The sequence below is a fragment of the Arachis hypogaea genome, chromosome 18 (assembly GCF_003086295.3).
Source record: "Arachis hypogaea cultivar Tifrunner chromosome 18, arahy.Tifrunner.gnm2.J5K5, whole genome shotgun sequence".
Taxonomy (NCBI): Eukaryota; Viridiplantae; Streptophyta; class Magnoliopsida; order Fabales; family Fabaceae; genus Arachis; species Arachis hypogaea.
Genome location: NC_092053.1, coordinates 9,340,650 through 9,357,930, shown reverse-complemented (window position 1 = coordinate 9,357,930; position 17,281 = coordinate 9,340,650). Strand labels below are relative to the sequence as shown.

General features: G+C 35.5%; 1 protein-coding gene across 15 annotated transcripts; it reads right to left on the bottom strand.

The window, feature by feature from the left end:
* Positions 1-1,229: 1,229 nt before the first annotated feature.
* LOC112771201 (uncharacterized) lies at positions 1,230-6,220 on the bottom strand. Of its 15 annotated transcripts, none has more exons than XR_011876698.1 (11): positions 5,625-5,782; positions 5,406-5,496; positions 5,104-5,264; positions 4,686-4,772; positions 3,744-3,888; positions 3,523-3,595; positions 3,335-3,421; positions 2,945-3,069; positions 2,480-2,510; positions 2,265-2,331; positions 1,230-1,472 (listed from the first exon to the last, which is right to left on the bottom strand). XR_011876698.1 is itself a non-coding variant. In XM_072225860.1 (11 exons), exons 7-11 carry the CDS (start codon positions 3,339-3,341, stop codon positions 1,430-1,432), a joined length of 273 nt encoding a protein of 90 aa, XP_072081961.1. In that variant the 5' UTR covers positions 3,342-3,421; positions 3,545-3,595; positions 3,744-3,888; positions 4,686-4,772; positions 5,104-5,264; positions 5,406-5,496; positions 5,625-5,782; the 3' UTR covers positions 1,230-1,429. The 15 variants fall into 15 exon arrangements, 13 of the variants coding, with proteins under 13 accessions (XP_072081961.1, XP_072081960.1, XP_072081971.1 ...); XM_072225860.1 differs by having other exon boundaries at positions 3,545-3,595; XR_011876697.1 differs by having other exon boundaries at positions 3,545-3,595; positions 3,744-3,941; positions 5,406-6,220.
* Positions 6,221-17,281: the final 11,061 nt, after the last annotated feature.

Below are 17,281 nucleotides of genomic sequence, written 5' to 3'. Positions count from 1 at the left end.
TGAACAAGAAGAAAATGCTCCTTTAATTTCCGATCCCCAGAGGCCAATTGGACTAACAATTCAATGCGTTTCACGAAATACCCTTAGAAAATTAGTTGCATGCAACACGCGGCCCTAGCTTCTAGCTAGAACTCCAATCACAAACTAGATACAGTTTGATTAAATAATTTTAAAGCATGCATATATACAAAAATTATTTTAGATATAAAAAAAATTGGTATTTTTATTGAACATTGATGTTTGAAGTGCTTTACAGAAATGTGAATGCATTAGAAATACTGATCCAACATGCAACCTGCGTGATATCTTTACAGAGATTCGAAACAACTTTACCAGAGATTCTCAACAGAAATTCGTCACGTATCGTATCCTCGTTCAATACGCACCCTGCGTGTTACTTTTGCAGGAATTTCGTATGCATTTCTGAGACAATTTTACCAGAAATTCTCAGCAGAGATTCGATACATAGCAGCTACACAGTAACACGCATGGTGTGTGATTCTTGTCTCCAAGCCACGTGATAACTCCCTAGCAAAATGCAAAGTGCGTGTTCATTGGTCCTCGTTGTTTCTCTAGAGGCTTGAGTAGTGTCTCTAGGCCACGTGGCAACCCCAGCATGTAGTAAACAAAGTGCGTGTTGACTGCACTACAAAAAAATCTGGTAAAAACGGCGGTTTTTTTTTTGTATTTACGGCGGTTTGAACCGCCATTATTACCAAGAATGGCGGTTTTGTAAAGTGACGTAATTCTGGGCGCCATTCTGGTTATTACGGCGGTTTTCTGAAAACCGCCACAATTTCCTAGGTTAAAACGGCGGTTTTTGAATCGGTTAAAACGGCGGTTCAAACCGCCATTGTTTCCAAATAAAAACATTTTCTTGTTGGTTAAAACGGCGGTTGCCATTATTTCCTGGGTTAAAACGGCGGTTTTTGGCTAGGTTAAAATGGCGGTTTGAACCGCCATTATTACCCTGACAGAGTGGTGTTTTTGTTGGTTAAAACGGCGTTTTTGAACCGCCATTTTTACCCTGACAGAGTGACTTTTCGTTGGTTAAAATGGCATTTTTGAACCGCCGTTTTTACCCTGACAGTGTCATTTTTATTGGTTAAAATGGCATTTGAAACCGCCATTTTTACCCTGTTAAAAAAAATTTATCGTTTAAAAAGATAGTTTTTATCGTGTTAAACAAATAATTTTTTTGTTTAAAATTTCAGAATAACAAGAAATCATAACTCATCAACAAAATATTACATAAATCATAAATAAAATATTAAACATAGTATATAATTTTTTAGTATTAGAAATAAAAAATAATAACTCCTATACAAATAAAGTATTGGAAGTCTTAATATGTAACTCTTAATACATCAAGTCTCTATCATAAAAAAAAATCACCCTGCTCTATTATTCGCTTCAAAAGATCTACTTTCTAATTCTTTTGGCGATGGAATCTCACTCTCTTGATCCAATTCCTACAACAAAAATATAATTTAAAAACAAAATAAAAAGAATAAATAGATAAACCATTAACTTGGACAACACAAAATAAATTTAAACAAAAAATGAGAATTAAAAACAACCAAAGAGTAATCTTGTTTATATATCCATGTATATAACATATGAGATATTTACACCAACATTTTGCTCGAGACCTCCAACAAGCTTAACTTTGACGTGATAACAATAGTAATATCTATCTAAGGATTGATCACATAGTAAAATAAGCCATTACCTCCCAAGTTCGACAAAAACAGCTCTTATTTGCAAAAATTCTATCAAGGAAATTACTAAAATAGAGGAATAGGAACATGCTGCTCAATTTTCCACCAATTTAACTACCATTTAAGCACAAGAAAACCATGATACTCCAAGCATAATGCACAAAGAGGAGAAAAACTTGAAAGAGCCACAACTAAGCCATTGAGCCATTATGCTTTTATTTGGCCTAATTTCCTTAAAGCTCAAGCTATTAGCTAAAGGCATATGATTTGTTTTATATCTTTATAAGTAATAAATTTAGATGGAGGAAATTTTTCACAGGATGTTGTGCGGTATACTACAATAGAAAACTTATAATGGCAGGAAGATAATTGTATAGAACAAAAACTTTAGAAACAAGGTATGAGTCAAGCCACCAAACACATTATAAATTGACTAACAGTGATTTATTGATCTTCAATAAACTAGAGTACAAATAAAAAGTAAAAACCCTTATGGATTGATTAAATAAGAAAAGAAGCACGTGGAGTTGAATGAGTTCTCACCCATTTGCAGAATTTGTCCTAATTGAATGATAGTTGCTTGGTGCAGGGACTCCGTTAACAACATGACCTGATATTATGCAGTGATCAATATCCAAAGCTGAATAATAAAGTTAATCAACCTAAAGCTAAAATTAACCATTGCTTTTTAGTTTTTACTCACTAAAATTCAACTTTTTTTTCTTAAATAAAAAACAAATATATTCCAAATCATTCACCTGTTGAAGAAGTTCCCTCTGCAGGTATTTCCTATTAGAAAGATCATATTAGCACAAATAAAAGAATTAATAGAAACCAACAGAAGCAATTACTGCATTTCTTACTATTTAATTCTTTTTATTTTTTTCCACAGGAAAAAAGTAATTAATGTCATAGTCCTTTAAATAAACTCTTATTAACACAAGTGGTATACAAATATTTAAATCGAGAGTAGACTAATTTGAGGCAAATGGGGATTGGAAAATGTTCAATCACTCAGCAAGTGAAAAGTATAATTGAAGGTTATACAGAGACCATGATACAAGACTGCAATGTGCAAAAGTACCTGGTCATAGTCAATATATCTTGTGCTTTCATTCAGTCAGTATGGCATTGTCTCAAAAAATATAGAGACTACAGAATAACAAATTTGTCCATATACAATGAAAAACAAATCAGGTACTATGTTAGTATTGTGTGATTACCTCCCCATTTCGCTGGATCCAACCGGAATGCTTCCAAGGCACGCTTTTGGCATAGTGTTTCAGCCATGTCAATATACTTGAAATAAGAAAGATCAGAAATTTTTTGAGGGTATGAGTTCCAGCCCCTTCACAAAAACAAAAACAAGAAGTCAATCCATATGTGTGGTGAAAACTGAAAAGCAAAACTCTACCATCATCTCATCAATCATCATATATGATAGGCAATAAAACATTCAATCCAATATTTCCCCTGGCTAGGAAGAATCATATCATGCAGCATAAACTCAGCAATATCAAATGTTTTGCATAAACTCAGATAGTTGGATAATTTTTTTCAAGATTTTCTATATCCCTGGAAAAGATGCAAGTAATAATAAACTAATATATTACCTTCCATTGTCTAGCTTTCTCTAGCTCAATTATATCAGCAATCTCAGGATCAACTTCCTCAAGTGAAGCATTCAATTGCTTTGGCCACTGCAAAGGCAAATCAATATATTACGATAAAAGTCTGATTTTTCTTCCTTTCTGCTTGAAAGTTGAAACAATATGTATATCTAGATATGCATAATATTAACTGTAATTATATAATAAGCTTACTGAAACTCTGGATTTTTCTTTGTCGTAAACAACTTCATCAAGTAAAGAGGACTACATTCAAAAGCAAGGAAAAGGAATGGCAAGTAGTTAATTGGTTAAGGTAGGGGAGCATAGAACATTATGAATATGAATATTTGTTATTATAAAGATAATAATATAATATAAAGCATATATGGTTGGAAATTTGATTAAAGAAGACCTTGTAGTAAACAATTGTGCCTGCACTAAAGAGAGGACGTAAAGGCTTGTCCATGGAAGTTGAAAGCCTGCGAAGAAGCGCCATTGCCATTGCCATCTCCAAGACACAAAACACAGGGTGTGTGTGTGTTGTTGTTGTTGTGAAGCTAATTAGGTAGAGAGATGCTCAAATTAAATAGAATGCACTTTAAAATTGACTCTAGAGATAAAAAAAATAAGTTAGTTATTTCATTTTTCTTTTTTCCTTTTTACAATATGTCATTTGAAAGCATTCAAGTTGCAGTGAGTTATTAAAATCAGTTTGCAATTAAGTGCAACAGCAACAACTATAATCAATGTCAATTTTTAACTAGTTAATAAGCTCAAAAACTGCAGCAAAGATAAATTCAGCCATCATGAATGCAGCTCATGTTGAATTTGACATTGAAATCCGCAGATAATTCAGGATGTGAGTGAGGCTTGTGAAAAAGCTTTTTATATACAGTTTCTATGCAGAGAGTAGTTAGTAAATTTCTTCTATAAGATAATAAGAATAACCAGCTGTATATCAAAAATATTTTATTGCACACCATAAGCGCACAAGTCCAAATTAAACTGTACCCAGAACAATTTCCTACCTCCAGAACAAATAATCATCGTACCCACAAGCTTCACTAACCCTTCTCCCATTAATAGTCATATAAGAAAAACTGTACAATCACACAATAAACAAATAAAAATTTCACGCAACAGCAAGAGAAGCATAACAATTCATAAACCTAAAACCTAGACAAGCCACCACAAATCTTTCAAACCAACTAAAAGAAGAATGACAAGAAGCATATACCATCATACGAAGCTTTCAGATTCAAACTCATGCTCAATCCACACAAGAAAATGACACCCCTACTTCCAAAACCAATAAAATAAATAAATAAAAATCATTCAGCAATAAGAGTAACACCTTAGCAATTGCTTTGGGTGGATATTCTGCTCCAAGTTTCGGATCAACACACTGCTTGACTTTATCCTCGCTAAGTCTTGGTGTAGCCTGAAATACAAGTTGCTATGATAACCTAAATTGGAAGATATATAAAATTTAATACATCTCAATTAACAAACCCAAACTTGTTTAAATCAGAAATGGATACAAATGTAAATTTAAACAAGTCAAAACACTAGATACTTGAATCAACATAACAAAACCAGTTTAGATAACAAGTGGTCTTTAATCAACATAACCAGTTCAGAACACTAGACATTGGCACTAGATCTGAGAGAGAGAGAGAGAGAGAGAGAGAGAGAGAGAGAGAGAGAGAGAGAGAGAGAGAGAGAGAGAGAGAGAGAGAGAGAGAGAGAGAGAGAGAGGTTATGAAAACAACCTTGCCGGCTTTGCAAGCAGTGTCGGCGGCAGATGTAAGGAAGGAAGATCCAAGATCTAAGATCTGAGATCGTCGACTGGTTGAACACAAGACCCGATCGGCGTCAATCACCCCCGCACCAACGTCAATCGAATGCTTCAACACAAGACCCGATCGCAGAGCTGCAGAGAAACAAAAACCCCCCAAAAATCAGCAACAAAAACAATTTTGAAACCATAACCCGAGCAAAAACGAAAAAATTATGTAATTTCAGTTTCGGTTTCTCCTTCAAGTATGTTCTTGATGAAGGAAAGGCTATTTACATGGGGAAGAGGCAGAGGAAACTTTACACCAATGGCGGTGGAGAATATTCGGACAAGATTGGCAAGTGGAGTCACATGATTTTCGAGCACCCTGCAACGTTCGAGACGGTTGCCATGGATCCAGAGAAGAAGAAGGAGATAATTGACGATCTTACTACTTTCAAGAACAGCAAAGAATTCTATGCGAAGATCGGGAAGCCTTGGAAGAGGGAGAAGTACCTAGAGAAATCTTAACAGGCAGAGAGAGGAGAAGCCGAGAGGGAAGAACGGCGTTGTCGGAGGAGACGAAGGAGAGAGAGAAGGGAGAACGAGAGCGCCGTAATGTTTCGTTTTAATGAGCTAGCTATGGTTGCAGTTGTTTTCTTTTATATATGTGTGAAAATGGCGGTTCAAAACCGCCATAATCACCAGAACCGCCACCAAACACAAAATTAATTATGGCAGCAACCAAAAATACCATAATAACCGGGTATTACGGCGGTTTTTTAAAACCGCCGTAATATCAATGCCATTTTAAACTTAATTTTTTGTAGTGCTGCTCCTCCCGAGGTGTCTCCATACAAGAGATCAGACATCGCATACAATGGAAAGAGAGGAGGAGTAATGTTGCGAGGGTTGATGAAGGGTTGGCGGATATAAAAGGTAGGCTGGTGGGGTTTTGGAGAGTGTGAGTGAGGGTTGGTGGTGAAGGTTTTTGGAGAGTGGGTGAGGGTTTGTGGTGAAGGATTTTGGAGAGTAAGTGAGGGTTTAGAGAGGATTGAGTGTAAGGGTTGAATGCAAGGGTTTGGAGAGTGAGTGAGTAATAAGTTGGTTTTAATTAAAAGTGAAATTAGTACGTGATTATACGTCTCCAGAAAATCATATTATTAATTATTTAGGACATTCTAATTTGTAAGTTTTTAATTTTTTGTTAATTTATTAGTGTTTATTTGATTAATATTAATTTAGTAGTTTATGTATTAGATTTATATTAGTATAGTTGTACTGTTATTTCTGTTAATATGAATGTGTAATATAATTAATAATATTTTGTGATTTTTTGAAAATAAAATGATTATATATTTTTTTTTTGTTTTCCTGTTGTTAGCATGTATAATTTTTTATAGTATTATTTTTCTTATTTTTTTGGTTATAATATGATATTTTATAATTTTATTAATTACTAAGATTAATAAATCATACGTATACGATATTTCTGTTATTACTTTTTATTTTTTTATAATATTTTTATTTTGTACGAATTCGTAGTTATTAATTTTAATAAATAATATAAATATAATAAATGTAATTTTTTGGATTTTATATTATTATTTTTAATTTATGTTGTAATGTTATTTTTATTTTATTGTAATTTTTATTTTTTAATTTTAATAATTTGTAATTTGTATTTCGGTTGTCTTGTATTCAGGCTAATAGGAATATTCTTCCGCGTAAGCTTAATCTACCGGAACAATAGCATCCGACGGTTGACCAGGCTTTACAAACAACAGGATTCTACCATGTATCGAGAGTGGGACATATAAGAGGGCATTCTGCCTTACTATCTGCTCTTGTGGAAAGGTGGAGGTTGTAGACTCATTCTTTCGTATTGTCAATCGGTAATGTTACAGTAAAACTGGAGGATGTGTTACACATATTTGGCCTACCGATTGATGGAGAGGTTGTGACCGGTTGGACCGATAGCAGTCAGGACTTCTTGGTCAACCAGAGCATGGCAATTTTTGGCAGCGAACCTGTCGTGAGTAGTTCATATAAAAGTTACATAAAACAGGCCTGGGTTCTCCATATTAGAGACACACAACCTCTAGACACTTGGGAGTCTGTTCAGCGTTAGGTGTCACATCTTCTATCTGCTAGGAACCACCCTCTTCGCGGATAAGTCGATAGCGTATGCCCACACAAGGTACCTACAACTACTCCAATATTTTGAGCAGATCAGCACTTACAGTTGGGGATCAGCAACTCTTGCACATTTTTACAGGGCACAGTGCTGTGCATTGCAGTACGATTACAAGGAGATGGACGACAAACTTGATTTGTTGTTTGTTTGGGCGTGGGAGCGAATGCCCTTTCTTGTGCCCATTCCAAGACAGCGGCTTGCACCTGCTGATATACTAACACTGTAATAATACATAGTTTATTGGAGTTTGACTTGTGTTTTATTTATGTTTTACTAAAAAGATGTAATTTAAACTCTATTATATCATTGTGTATTGCAGGTAGAGTCATTATCCATGACTGTAAGTGCCAAATTGCCGTAAAGACTGATTTTCTAGAACCGTATTCTATTCCAATCCTGAACTTATGAACCGCATTCTGCCTTACTATCTGCTCTTGTGGAAAGGTGGAGGCTGTAGACTCATTCTTTCGTATTGTCAATCGGTAATGTTACAGTAAAACTGGAGGATGTGTTACACATATTTGGCCTACCGATTGATGGAGAGGTTGTGACCGGTTGGACCGATAGTAGTCAGGACTTCTTGGTCAACCAGAGCATGGCAATTTTTGGCAGCGAACCTGTCGTGAGTAGTTCATATAAAAGTTACATAAAGCAGGCCTGGGTTCTCCATATTAGAGACACACAACCTCTAGACACTTGGGAGTCTGTTCAGCGTTAGGTGTCACATCTTCTATCTGCTAGGAACCACCCTCTTCGCGGATAAGTCGATAGCGTATGCCCACGCAAGGTACCTACAACTACTCCAATATTTTGAGCAGATCAGCACTTACAATTGGGGATCAGCAACTCTTGCACATTTTTACAGGGCACAGTGCTGTGCATCGCAGTACGATTACAAGGAGATGGACGACACACTTGATTTGTTGTTTGTTTGGGCGTGGGAGCGAATGCCCTTTCTTGTGCCCATTCCAAGACAGTGGCTTGCACTTGCTGATATACTAACACTGTAATAATACATAGTTTATTGGAGTTTGACTTGTGTTTTATTTATGTTTTACTAAAAAGATGTAATTTAAACTCTATTATATCATTGTGTATTGCAGGTAGAGTCATTATCCATGACTGTAAGTGCCGAATTGCCGTAAAGACTGATTTTCTAGAACCGTATTCTATTCCAATCCTAAACTTCCTGTCCTCAGGGTCAACAACACCTATAATAAGAATAAATTGTCGCTCATCGATCCGTCAAAACAAAATTAAGGAAACATACTACCCACTGCTCATATACCTATGTTCGCATATTCGGAAAATTCCGATGCATGCATGGCATCAAGATCCAAACTACTCATAAAAGGTGGAATGTCTATCAGTTAACGAACTGTGGGTGAAACCACTAAAGTTTTGGTAACTATCTCACCTCCCCCCATCGTCATCCTCATCCTCATCATTGGCTTCATACGTAGCTTCAAATTCCTCGTCGCTATCATTGTTCATTCCTTCGTACACTTCAGTTCTATCATCTTGCACGTCTGGGTTATGTTGAACCTCATCTGCCGTTATATGTTCAAACTCAACATACAACTCAATCCTTGGATATTGCGCCTAAGTTTGCTAGTGAATATGAAACATCCATTAAATACTTGTTTCGTCAACGATCGGCATAACCTCAAATTATATCAAGCCGCCAAATACGACAACTAGACTCCGGTAGAGAATGTTGCTCACCCTCACTCTTTATGCTCTGACAAAGCTCGTAGTATAGTTTTGCGAACGTTATAGTGTATGGAACCACAAATAAAAACGTACTCTCACAAGAAAAGCTCACGCCCTCATATGTATTACGTATAACCTCACCGTTGCAGTAAACCACTATATTTGCAGTGCCCTCCATGATACCAACAGTAGAGGACTCACCTCTCTCACAATGCAATAAAATAATAACGAGTTCTGGTTTTTATAGGCAGAGGACTCACTTTGCAAGTTTCGTGTTGCAAAGCCATCCAATCAGCGTTTGCCACGTGTCCAACATGCATGATGCGTGTTGCCTGTATGCATGACACCTGTCCAACATGCAGGGTGCGTGTTGCTTCAGATTACGCTACGTGTCCACACGCAGCATGCGTGCTGAGTCAGCACGTGACCTGTGTGTTGTGCTGCTATTTTTGCAATGTTTATCCACCTGTATATACACCAAAAAGATCCATTTCCAACAAAAACTCACCTCTTTTTTCCATATTAAAATTCTTTAGCCGCATGTATACCTATTTAACTTATTAGCTTCCACATGCTTGAATTTCATAAATTGAATCTAACATAGACTTGTATATAGAATCTAATAGATGACTGGGTCACTTTTAAAGTTTATTTATTAGAAGGAGCACCCCAACATCATTTCTGGAAAAGCATTTGGGTGAAAGAGAATGAGGTTAGGACTTTCTTTGGACTAGAGATGAAAAAAATCCAAAATTACCCTCGTGACAGGAGATTAAATGAAAATTCGGTCTCATGAATAAATGAAGATAGGACAGTGAGCATAGGTATTATTCGTTAAATGTTTGCGAATATAAAATTCTTTAATTATTGTGATTTCAAGACACAATTACATTGTTATTTTTAGAGAGATAAGTTTATCCCTATACTTAATTATTATTAAATTGAGGATAATATTTTCTAGAAATACAAATGAAACTTACAAATTTTTTACTTAACAATAACAACAAATTATCTACTTTATTTAACAAGTAAAATTAATTAGAATCATATTTTTTGTTATTGCACTTGAAATAGTGGATAAGAATTTTGTTAGGTAATTTAGTAGGGCATCAGCCAACTCCAACCAATGCAACTACAATGTGAGCCGTAACAAAAGGTAAAAAACATCCCACGACCTTACCCAAATCTAACACTATTTTCATGTGGTTTACCTTTTCTCTTCTCCCTCTCCCACTCCCATTCCCACTGTTCATCCTCTCCTTCCTCTTCCGCTTTAATCACGCCGTCCCCCCTCCCAACCGGTGCCAATCACTCTCCATCACAACAAGGAGGCATGTTTCCTCCCGCTGAAGATGAAGACTCCAACCCCTACGATGGGAGCTCTGGAGCGTTGTCACTGCATCGCACTCCACCCATACCCTCGATCTACCCCTCATCCACCCCCACCCATGCAATTCTCGTTTTCCGTGAAAGGTGCACAAAAACTCCCTTGCCGCTGATTGCAACAACAAGCTAATGTCGCCTGTGTCCTTTTCAGATGATTTTTTTCGTTATCAGATATTTCTAGGTTGAGATGGAATCGGGTGTTCATTTGTGGCTCATTGGAATTTTTTTTGTGCTTTAGTAGATGTTTCTTTTGTGCTTTAGTGGATGTTTTTTTCTCATTCGGATGTTTCTTTTCTGTATTGGGGGATGTTTCTTTTCTAGGACCTCGTAAATTGCTCAGTTCGTAGGTCTAGCAGTTAGTCGCGACCGACGTTGAGCGTTTGGCGGCACGATAAGAGGTACGACCCAAAGACCCGCGCGTGACGTGGTGATCAGGATTGGATGCGGAACTGAACAGTGATGCGGCAACGTGAGGAGAGGTGCTACACAAAGAGCCGCGCCGCGTTGGAGCGAACACGATTGGATGCGAAGGGAAATGACGCAGCGGAGAAAGCAGTTTGGGGAGGACGCGACGGCGGATGACAGTCGATTCACGTTGAGGGCACTCAAGATGAATACCAGAGGGATTATGTGGAGTCGCCGATGGGAGAAGTCCTTCTACGGGTTAATTTTTTCACTGGCATGTGTAATCCTAATTTTCAGAATTTAAAAAAAGAAATAATTTTAAAAAGTTGTTCAAGTTGATTGAACGCATAGTTAGTTCCCTTGACTTTTTCATATATATATATATATATATATAAGGTTGAACATACACAACCCTTCATGTTGAACAACATACACAATCCATTAATGTCTGTGACTTTTTTCTGAATGCGCTGATTCTCTAGTTTTTCAAAGGTTGTAATGGTTCATTACTAAATGTGACCATTGAATATTAAATCATGCCAAGAATGATATATCCATCATACTACAAGAAAGTTATCAAATACCATCAAATTTACTTGGGAAATTATCAAAAATATTTGTCAGTAAATTATTTTCTACCGAAGTTAGTGAAAGAGTAAATCAGATGATAAAAACTTTGTCAGTAATTATTTATCGGCGGAAATTTTTGTCTCCTGCTAATTATCGATGGATATAAACTTTTAATTACCGAAATTCTGGAAGTTGTTACCATAAAAAAGTTTTCAGCAGTAATTTTGGCACTATAGATTAGGTTTTCACACGTTTACTACCATCGGATTTATCTCTGGTAAATCTGACGGTAATATATTTTTTATTAATAATTAAATTAATAGCTATCAGTGAATTCAACCGACTGTAAATTCAGTGGCAAATTTTATTTTTTTTATTTTTGAATGTTTATACAGAATACATGAAATAACCTGATATATCATTATCAATATGTCAAAAATTAATAGTCTAATCACAATTAATAAAAATTTAATAGTATTTTAAACATATACAACTATAATATGTAATAACAAATGTGCAGAAGAATAAATCAAACAAATAAACTACTAGTACTATCAAACAAAGCAAAACTATATCATAATCACTACAAGTCCGCCTGATATAATCGTCATCGTCATCCTCCTGGTACTGCTGAGTCGGTGGTCTAGATAGTTGTGTTGGTGCTTGTGTTGATGCTTGTGCGTAGGACGAGCAGCCTTTTCCAGTAGCGGTGGTGCCACCAGCGCACATCTGATCATAGTAGACCACCATTTGATGTCGCATCCGCTAGATATGCTCCAGTTCTTGTCTAAGCTCCTGCCTCAGGGATCCTGTCTCTGCATCGACATCACAAGCATCTCCCTCTCTGCCATGCATGCGAGGAGTTCATTATACATCTCTTCAACTAAATGCAGCTGGTGACTCTGGTCCTAAAGGCTCTGGGTCAGGCTATGAGCTTGCTCACGTAAATCGACGTCGTCGAGATCTATAAGGTTGGTGGTTGAGGTGGACGAAGACATTAAAGTGGAGGTGCAAAAGTTGCTGGCGAAGAACAACCCCAACTCGTAGACACGATTCTTGTACGGCTTGGATGCGGTCTCATGCCACACCGCATTAGGATCGATGACGAAAGTAGAGGAGTTGTTGCCGTCCTCCCAACTCTGTTGAGATTGCTGGGTCGCGGCCTCCAAATTGTGCATGTATGATTCCTGCCACATGATATGCAAATGTTATTAGGACGACAATTAATTGAAAATGATTATAAGTTATGAAATAAATTATGACGATTACTCACATAATAATATGCAGATCGTTGATCGACAAATCTCTTATTATTCTCCTTCAGCGTGTGAATATACTTGAAGATTTCTGCTATCATCGCCTCACAATCCAATGATTTAGACTACACATATTAAAAGAAACAGTAAAATCAAGCGCCAATAAATTTAAAAATAAAAAAAATGAACTTAATATTAATAATATTAATACTCTAAATTTGTAAATACTCTTCAAAAATGACCATGAATATTAGGACTTAAAACCCATGGCTATTCATACTAGGTCATGATACAAGCACTTACATCACATCACAACCCCAAAACAATAATCATGTCACCATGTATGCTAATTAGGTTTGCCTTCGGTTGTTAAAGTAATATTTTCTATCATAGCTAGATTGAGAAATATTTCTAACGTCTTCACTTAAAATGAAGATTTATTGGAATTGATAAATTATGATTTGATGACCTCTCATCAGATTTATAAAACTACTTATTGATTTTTAATAATATTTATTAAAAAAATTATTAGTGAATCAACACTTTTAGTAATAAAAAGTAAAGACTTTACTAATGTTTGTTCAAATACAAGATTAAATAACGATTAAAAGAAATGTTAATCACTTAATATTTTTCTTTACGAAAAATACTTGTTTATTTTTTGGTAATTAGAATTAATTATAAATAATTAGTTTCGAATCTATTTTTCTTGTTTAAATTTTTTTTATATATTATTTCTTAATAATAACTATTATATCACTGCATACCATACCATATTTAGTCAATAAAATTTTATTAATATAAAAAAATTGAGTAAAAAATAAAAATTAAAAAATTTCAAACACATCCCAATCACATTCTCTCTAAACTATATCATAACACGATCTACCCATTGAAAACCTTGCCATGTTAATTAATGCATGAGTCCACATACATGCATAGCAAACGAATCTATCAAAATTGCTATGGTCAATCCGATGTCTCATATGTGACATCTAAACTATATGACTGCCCTATATATCTACGTATAAAACACATTTAACACATGAGGTCGTGCCCAAGAGTTATTGCCTTGTTGAGAAATTTTGGGTAAAGAAAATTATTTTTGTAATCAAATTGAATAAAAAATTTTTTATGTATTTTTTAATTAATTTTTATTGTATCAATAAATCATTACATTAATCCGATTAAATTTGGCTATCAAAATAATTAAATTATTAAATTTAATTTGATTAAATAATTTTTTTATGTGTGCAGTGTAGGTCACAAAAGTCGTCGCTTATGAGTCGGTTCGGATCACTCATAAAAATGGGCAAGTCGAACTATAAATCATGACTTATTTAAAAGCGGATCAATTTTGCTCGACTCAATAACTTGTGTATTAAATAGGTTTGGATCAAGTAGACACAAATTGGCTTATCTGATTTTTTTTTGGTATATAAAGTCTCTCTTGTTATATAATTTTTTTTTCTTGTGAACTAGTGTTTTAGAGTTTAGATAATTTATTAGAGCACTACTATATGACCTGCAAATTTTTTTCACAACAAGAAAAATATTGAATACCGACAGATTTATCGTCGGATTTAACGTCGCGGAGTAGTAGCGAAGTTACCGTCGGATTTACTGGCAATAATGGCATCGAATTCGTAAAGTTAAGTAATTACTGGCAAATTTACGTTTTCAATGATAAATTCGCCAATAATATTTGGAGGGAAACAAAAAATAAATTGGCACGTCCTTTAGGGTCGGATTTACCGTCGGAAAAATCTGACGGTAAACTCACTTAGTGAAATGCTGTGTTTTGGTGACCCGCAATGATTTACCGTCAAATTTTTTCGACAATAAATCCGACGGCAACTTCAAAGCGTGAACTCTCTCTCTCTCTCTCTCTCTCTCTCTCTCTCTCTCTCTATCTATCTATCTCTCTCTCTCTCTCTCTCTCTACTCCTTTGCCCCTCTGCCCCTTCTCTCTCTAACCCTCTAGCCTTTCCTGTTGCCACTGTCCACCCTAAGCTGCCCCCTCCCCCTTCTCTCTCTAACCCAATCTAACTCGGCACTTGTCACAGAGCCCCTGTTCCTAGCTCGTTCCGTCTAGCTTCCAACTCCGTGGACCGTTCATTTGTTGCTTCTCACACTGGCTACATCATATAGTGTCACTGCAACTCCTTTCATCTTCTTCGTTTCACTCCGTTTTTGCAACCCAAGTTACAACTCATTTTTTAATTTCTGTTTCAGTTAATTTTAATTTCATTAATCTTATTTCTAGTTAGTTAGTTAGTTAGAATTATTTTTTTAGTAGATGTTAAATGGTTAGGATAAGTTAGATTAGGTTATTAGGTTCTGAATAATTGTTGAAAAATGTTTGGATTATTTAGATTATACTATTTGATCTTAATTTTGCATGTTTACTATTTGTGCATGCCAAGTATTCGTCAATATGCCTCAGAGCTTTTAATGCAATTTTTGGTTTAATTCTTGAAAATCAATGCTCGTTTGCATGTTATGATTGTTATTATGCATTGATAATGGAATTTGATTTATTTTTAATTGATCAAAACTTTTAAATTTTTGAATGATTGAGGCGTTTATTTAATAGTACAAGGTTAATTAAGTTGGTTCTTTTTAACCTGATTAGCTTAACTTTGTATTTTTAATTGGTTTTGGATTATATTAGGAATGAATTTCAAATATTGAAATGAATTGGTTCTAATTTTTGTTCTTTATTTAGTTCTGAACTTAGGGTACTGAACTTGTTTTAGACTTAGAATTTTCTAAAATTCTAAAGTTAGGTTACTGAACTTGTTTAGTTTCAATTTTAATTAGAACATGTTCTGATTTTTGTTTCTTATTTCTAATTTATTCCAATTCTAATTAAAAGATGATTTGATTATTGTTGATTTGCTTTGAACTAATTATTATAATTTATAAAGTTAATTTGTTGTTCTGAATCTTTTATTATTGTTTATCATTGTGTTATTTGTTGTTAATTTGTGTTGATTATTGTTAATTTAGTTCTCTTTGTTAGATTTCTGAACTAAGTTTAACATAGTTAATTGGTATGCTATTTGCAGACATGACGATAAGTGGAGGTTCAACGGATCAGGCTACTAGTCGTGGACGTGGTCGTAGTCGTGATAGAGGGGGGGGGGTTTCCAGTACTCTTGGGAATTTTGGATCCTCTCCCTCCACTCTGACTATCCTGGTGACGTCACAGATTATGGATTTAGCGGACCAGCCATTCATCAGGGTCTTTAACCCCAACTACGTCCCTCCGTCTACGGTGATGACTCCAACCGCTCAGCAACCCGCTATCTGTAACACCTTACCACACAGAGTTTTACTCTTAAGTAGTAAAATAGAGGTGGTGTGGTATTACGACCTCTAAAATAAAATATATACATATAGTAATAGAAAGAATATAATAACTAGGAGCCTTAAAAAACAGGTGAAACAAAGTTCGCAAAATAAAAAGCGCAACGCTCAGGGAACGAGATAACTTGCATGCGAAGAAACCTAAAGATCATAGGTATAAATAGACAAAAAGAGAGAATAGAGAGTCAAGGATGCAGAATATCTAGCTCCTAACTCAGCTTGTGAAGCCAAGGCTGGCCAGAGAATATTTACATACATATATACATCTCCCATCAACCCAAAATACAAAGATAAAACCTTAACTCTCCTTAAACCTCTAAGAGGAACAAAATAAACAAGTTATTCGGAAAGAAAGCTAAGTGCATACATATATACATAAACTATATAGCAAAAGAAACCCAGAAACTATTCCGCTTCAGAAGTCCAGATGGCTACCGAGGAGCTTCCCGACCTGCATCTGAAAAACAGCAACACAGTATGGGGTGAGAACCAGAGGTTCTCAGCATGGTAAAGGTGCCACACACATAATATATAAGGTCCTGGGAATGCTAGAGGCAATCCTAGAATGTCGACACTCAGATTGAAAAGCTTAAAAATATTTAACAGAAACCATAAACAGAGGGTTGGTATCTAGGGAATTCTAAACTCAACTTAAACTTAAACTTAATACCCAACCTGTCCCCCTTTCCTCTGTTCCTCCATCTCCGGAGAATTTACAAAGACAGACAAATAAACAATTGCAAGCACAGGTAGGAAACAAGTAGCGCAAGTAGCAATTATTATAATTAACATAATATATTCAGTTAGGCATTCCCAAATAAGGCATAGCAAACAAACAAACAAAATGTACATGATGTATGCCTGTCTTATGGCTGATGAGGCTCATCTGTCGGTTATCAAGCCAACTCGACAAGTCTAAAACCTTTGGACTGTCCCCCGACGCGCATCCCCAAGAGTCTATGCATAGCTTTTTCTCAAATATATAAAATTACTCAATGGTGGTCAACATTCCCGGGAATTTATAAGTGCCCGGTCACACTTACGTCGTAGGGTCAACAGAGTATTGAATCTCAACCTAGTACACGTGGTGGCAACCACGGTACTTTACCCAGGAAAAACTCGTATCTCAGATCAATCGAGTATATAAGCCAAATAATATTCATAATCTTTGCAATCTTTGCATAATCATATCATATAAGCCAAATATCATATATATACTCCAAATATACTCATTTCCATGTTTAATTCATCATTTTTATCACTTTACTTCACTC